This window comes from Octopus bimaculoides, chromosome 26, assembly GCF_001194135.2.
Source record: "Octopus bimaculoides isolate UCB-OBI-ISO-001 chromosome 26, ASM119413v2, whole genome shotgun sequence".
In the NCBI taxonomy this organism is placed as follows: Eukaryota; Metazoa; Mollusca; class Cephalopoda; order Octopoda; family Octopodidae; genus Octopus; species Octopus bimaculoides.
Window position 1 is genome coordinate 12,303,388 of NC_069006.1, and position 6,269 is coordinate 12,309,656.

At 37.1% G+C, this 6,269-nt stretch overlaps 1 protein-coding gene across 1 annotated transcript in view; it reads right to left on the minus strand.

Moving 5' to 3' along the window:
• LOC106883689 (endothelin-converting enzyme homolog) overlaps positions 1–6,269 on the minus strand; it is a 131,504-nt gene that overhangs the window by 48,948 nt on the left and 76,287 nt on the right. Inside the window, exon 5 of the mRNA XM_052976911.1 lies at positions 3,076–3,279. Coding sequence (XP_052832871.1) covers positions 3,076–3,279 — 204 coding nt within the window. The remainder of the gene's footprint in view (positions 1–3,075; positions 3,280–6,269) is intronic.

The window sequence follows — 6,269 nt, forward strand, 5'->3', positions numbered from 1 at the left end:
ATATATATCATCATCATCATCATCATTTAACGTCTGCTTTCCATGCTAGCATGGGTTGGATGATTTGACTGAGGACTGGTGAAACCGGATGGCAACACCAGCCTCCAATCTGATTTGGCAGAGTTTCTACAGCTGGATGCCCTTCCTAACGCCAACCACTCAGAGAGTTTAGTGGGTGCTTTTACGTGTCACCCGCACGAAGGCCAGTCTGGCGGTATATATATATATATATATATATATATACTGATAAAAGTAACAAAGTTTTCTCAACAGAGTGAACTAGTACTAAATTCTGTGCATTTACAGAGCAACATTTACATATTGTTATTATATTTATTTGTAGAATGTCTTTTACAAAGAAAAGGAGATGTGACAAGTCATATTTGAGCTTCGGTTTCACTGTGCTTACTGCTGGTAGAGTAGAAAAACCACAGTGTGTTCTGTGCTCTGAGGTATTGGCAGCTTCTTTGCTGAAGCCCAACGGGCTAAAGAGGCATTTGGAAATGAAACATCCCAGTGCAGTCAACAAAGATAAGGAATTCTTCAGACACCAAGCTGACAGATTGGTCAAATCCAGGTTTGATGACATGGGAATGTGTATGCAGGACATTGCAGCTAGTCTGAAAGCCTCCTATGAGGTTTCAAGGAAAATTGCTGCTGCAAAAAGCCTCATAACATTGGAGAGCAGTTAGTTCTTCCTTGCTGCAAAGATATAATCTCACTTGTGCTTGAAACATCCGAACTGCAAAAGCTTAAACATGTTTCTCTTTCCAACAACACCATCAGTCGATGAATCACTGAGATATCTGATAATATTTTGTCTTTGGTCATCTCAAAGATAAAATGTTTAACTATGTCGCCATCAAAATTGATGAAACCACTGATGTGACAGATTTAGCACAACTTTGTGTTTATGTACATTACATGCATAACAAGCACCTGGAAGATGAATTCCTTTTTTGTGAAACCCTCAACACCCGAACCACTGCAAACGATATATTCCAGAAAGTGGATCAATTCTTTAACACGTATGGCATAAAATGGGAACATGTTGTAGGCATGTGCACTGACAGTGCTCCAGCAATGCTTGGTTGCCGCTCTGGCTTTCAGACAATGGTGAAGGAGAAGTTTCCTAACACAACTGGTACGCATTGTACACTTCATCACCAAGCATTCATGATTAAAACAATGCCCAACCATATGAGGAATGTTTTGAATGATGTGGTCAAAGCGGTAAACTTTATCAAAGCCAATTCTCTAAACTCACGTCTTTTTGCTGACTTGTGCAAGGTCAATGGCTCCAATTTTGAAATGCTTTTACTCTACTCACATGTGAGGTGGTTATCCAAGGGGATAGTAATGAAAAGAGTCTTCGTTCTATGAAAGGAAATACACAAATTTCTTTGTTTTGCTCAAAAAGAACTGCACAGACAATTCTCAAAAACTCGGTTCCTTATATGTCTCTCCTTTTTGGTCGACATTTTTGAATCAGTTAATTCTGTTAACTTAGCACTACAAGGAAAGGACATCACTGTTGTCCACTGTCATGAAAAAATTATTGCATTTAAAATGAAGCTCCATTTGTGGCATTTTAAGTTGGCATGTGAGAATTTTGCACCATTTCCAAACCTCAAATCTATCCTTGATGAAGATTGCCTTTGAATTGATGCCGACATCCTCGACATAATGAAACAGCATGTCTTAATACTTCCCTGACCTACCAAACTTCAAAAAAGTTCATCATTTCATCACCAATCCCTTTGCAAACTCTGTTGTTGACCTTCTGTCAGAAGATTCAAAAACAGTTCATCAACTTGCTGAATGATGGAGGTGCAAAAAACACCTTCCTTAATGTGTTGCAGTGAATTCTGGATTAAAATGATGCAGTCCTATCCAGATGTTGCCAAATTGGCCCTCAAATTCATCATTCCATTCGCAACAACATAGGAATATGAGATGGCTTTTGCAACTTTACTCACAATTAAAACAGGCTTGCAATAAACTGGACGTTGCGCATGGCATGAGGGTTACATTATCAAAAATGCAGCCTAATATTGAGGACATGTTACTGACCAAACAAGTTCACCTCTCATTGAAGTTTTTTATTTTAGTAAAATTTTATCTCATGAAAAGTTATTTTAGACAAAGTCATTTTGCTTTGTTCGTCTTCTCTGATTTTTTTCATTTTGGGGCAGAGGTGGGGGTCTGCAAGGCTTCAAAGAAATGGGAGGGGGTCCACAGGATGAAAATTTTGAAAAAGTTTGGGAACCATGGGTGTAGATAGTGTAGTCTTAGATATATCTGAAAATATTGGTTTTGTGCTGATCTGGGACTAGACAACAGCTGTCTAGTGACTGATAAGATAGTGTGGGAGGGTCTAGTTGACAGTGGGCCGTCCTGGGGCTACACAACAACAGCCATCTAGTGACCTATAAAACAAGATAAGGTGGGAGAGTCTAGTTGGCTGATATGGGGATAAGCAACAATAATAGCCATCAAGTCAAGGTGATAGAGATAAGGCAGGGTTTGTGACCTGTCTGCTTCTGTTTTCCTTCTGTTAACATGTACTGACCACAGTGATATACACATCACATACAGCATTTGTAAGACATCATTCTATCATTACATTTAATGTCTTACAGAGTTCATAATACCAGATGTTGCTGCTGCTCACAGAAATATTATGGTCAGCAGGATTTACATTCTTGTTCACCCAAATAAGCAACATTAAGGGTTAGGGTTAGACACTTCTGAGATTCTAAACAAAAAATCTTTGAAGAAACCTGGGAGACATCTAAATCAATTTATTTAACTAACCTCAATGTCTCAATGCTAATTTATTTAATTGATCCCAGAAAGATGAATGGCAAAGTTGATCATGACAAGATTTGGAAGCATAGCATTTTGCTCAAAAATCTAACAACTCTGCCAATCTACTTCCTCCCAACAATGATTAAGCATGACAAAATATAGAAAATATAAACATGGTTAGCATTATTTAGACAGTGAAGCAGTTCCCCATGATAGCAGATGATTAAGGATTGTAATAGTTGGGAAGAAGTGAAAAATACTTACCTATCACATGTTTCATAATAATTTGGTTCTGTTTACGAAGCACTCCAAATGTACCCCACGTGGAGTAACCAGATGGGATTGGGTGGTTCTTAATCCATCCACCACAAGCATACTGGAAAAAATCCTTACATGGATCCACAGTTTTATCCATGGAGTTTAACACAGTGCTGGCTACAGTTACACAGGCTGGTGTCAGGCAGTACTCTATTAAAATAGACATTTAAGACAATTAAGGAATATTTCATCTTTTGACTTTTCTCTCTCTCTCTCTCTGCAACTGTTGAAATAGGGACCAATAGTGTGTGTGCGGCTAAGTTCATATTTCCTCTCATCTTGACATGCTTGTGTGTTAATTGTCAACAAAAACATCATTCATACAGGTGGTGTCATTTGTTTGCAGTCCACTGTGTAAACATGACTGGAGCTCTTGACATGTTGCAAGCTGATTATAATCAAAAGCTTCATTGTTCATACAAATAGTGTCATTTATTGTTCACTGCAAAAGCATATATCAGTTGTTTGTTGTTCAATAGGCCAGAAACAGGTGAAGGTTGGCAACAAAAAGGGTATCTAACTGTAGAAAATTCTACCTTGATGTGGACTGGACTGGAAAAAATAGGTGTTGATACGATGGCAGTAGCAGAAGTTTTGACTCAATCAATGAATGGAAGTTGTTTCCACTATATTAACCTGTGATTGACCCAATCAAATGTATTTTAATTGGCATAACCTTTTTGTTACCATTGGATAATTTAATGTGTGTGCTGGCAGCACAAAAAAAGCACCAAGTCTACACTGTAAAGTGGTTGGTGTTTGGAAAGGTATCAAGCAGTAGAAACCATTGCAAAGATACACTTGAATACAATGTAGCCCTAAGGTCTATCAGATCTTGTCAAACCATCTAACCTATGCCATCATGGAACATGGACGTTAAATGATGATGTGAAAATTGTTACCAGAATGTATGGATTTGGTTAAGCTTAGATGATTGAAGAATATCAACGTGAATTCGAACACCTCAAGCAATTAATTTTAAGTCACAGTCAACATAAATTTCACTCTACTCTCAGTATTGCGTAACCATGTCAGTAAATGTTCCACTGTTATTCCTTAAGCTACTTGATAACTTTATTTAATAATTATGCTGATACATATCAAGAAAATCAAATCGATTGGATTGGTTGGAATAATAAAAGTATGTGTACATAAAAAAGGTTCAGAAAGAAGAAAATTATTTTAATTATATAATTTATGTTTTTCATTACATAATCCATGCATGTGTAAAACAGTAACAGTATGTTACTGTAGGCGATATTAAAATTCCGTAATTTATTACCCTGTGAATTCATTACCTCTGGTTAACAACAGCTGTTGCCCACAATTAAGGTATGATCTGGTATCAGCATGCACTTTGCCTTTCACTAATGTCATTCTTTTTTCTTTTCTTTGTTTTAGGTGCCCATGTAGTCACAATCACAAATAAATACTCTCTCAATACAGTGGAACATCTAAGACATGCCAGTTGGAAGGCAAGAGAAAGGATGAAATTATAGTTGCACTCCATGCAGAGAGCCAGAGCAAAATCTAAACAAAGCATTTTGTCTAATGATACTGCTAAACCACCACTATACAAGACTCCACTTAATTGCTTAATTATTTCACACATATACGCATTTCATATATCATCATTTTATGTCTGCTTTCCATGCTGGCATGGATAGGATATTTTGATCAGTGAGCTGTAGGGCTGTGTTGATCTCCAGTGTCATCTTTGGCATGGTTTCTACGTTTGGTTGCCCTTCCAAACACTGGCCAATTTACAGGGTATACTGGGTACTTTTTTTGTGCCACTGGCACTTGTGAGGTTGCCATGTAATTTGCAAGACAGAAAAGAACGGAAGGAATGGGAGGAAAAATCTCCCACTACTAAGAAGTATTTTGGACAGGTGTATGCAGGTGAATGGTTGTGTGTCAGGTGTCAAAAGGTTAAAGTATGAAGTATGATAGCATGGGTGCCTTCTATATACAGCTTCATTTTGAGTAAAGGTGGATCCTATGCCTCATATGAAGTCAGTTGTAGCTGTAAAAAATATGCATTGATAATTCATATATGTAACATGGTATAATTATAAACTGCAAGTTTTAGCCATTTCTCTGCAGACTGAAAAAATGATGAACAACCCTAATTGATTTTTTGAACCTTATTGTGTTTTGATCAGGTGTCTACACCATACTGACAGTCTCCTGAGAAACAAGCAGCCAAACTGTTTATATACTCAACAAATGCAGCAGTTACTCTATGAAGGAATCCCTAATTTGCATACAGAAAGTGTTTAACACGCTATAAATACCAGTGGTCTGTCAATGGGTATCTTAGTCCACACAGTATCAAGGTATGGTATAATATATATGTAACATTTGCAGATAAACCTGTACAACTCTATGTGTATGTGAAGGTAAACCTGTAAATCCATTTTGTGCAAGTAAAGCTATATAACTCTATCTGAAGAAATTTTATCTCCATGATTGTTTCAGATTAATTAAGCATTTCTCTCTGAGTATCATCCACACACACCTTCCCTCTCTGTCTCCAGGCAGATTGACTTAACTAGTCTTAAGTTGTCATTAACAAGAGAGTTGGAATGAGAAAATAAATAATTATACTGTAATTTACAAATTGACGAACTAGAAAACTAGGAGGGGTCGAGGAAGTGAGGATAAAGGAGGTAGTGAGTGTGAGAGGGGGGGGATATCGAAGAAGGCATAAGACAGGGAATAAAAGAGGAGAGAGAGGGTGTATAGAGAATGTAAAATGAGAAAATGATATAAGAGGTGCAGGTTGTAAGAAAAAGTAGAGTAAGGGTGAAATATACAGTGTATGAGAAGAGAAAATTATAGAAAGTAAAATGAGAGAGGAAGAAAAGAAGATAAGTTATAATTAAGAGAGCAGGAGAGAGGCTTGGTATTCATCATCATCACCAAGATGTCCATTGAGGTAAGATTTACACAACTGTGTTTCACTTTGTTATTACATTAACCAGTCTCTCTTTGGTACTCTTGGACCAGTAGCATATATCAACTGTAATGTCAATGCTTCCATAGGTTGCTATGACAACCATTCTACTTTCTTCTCTTTTAACCACACTCTCTCTCTCTCTCTGCCTTTATCTATCTGATATATATATATATATATA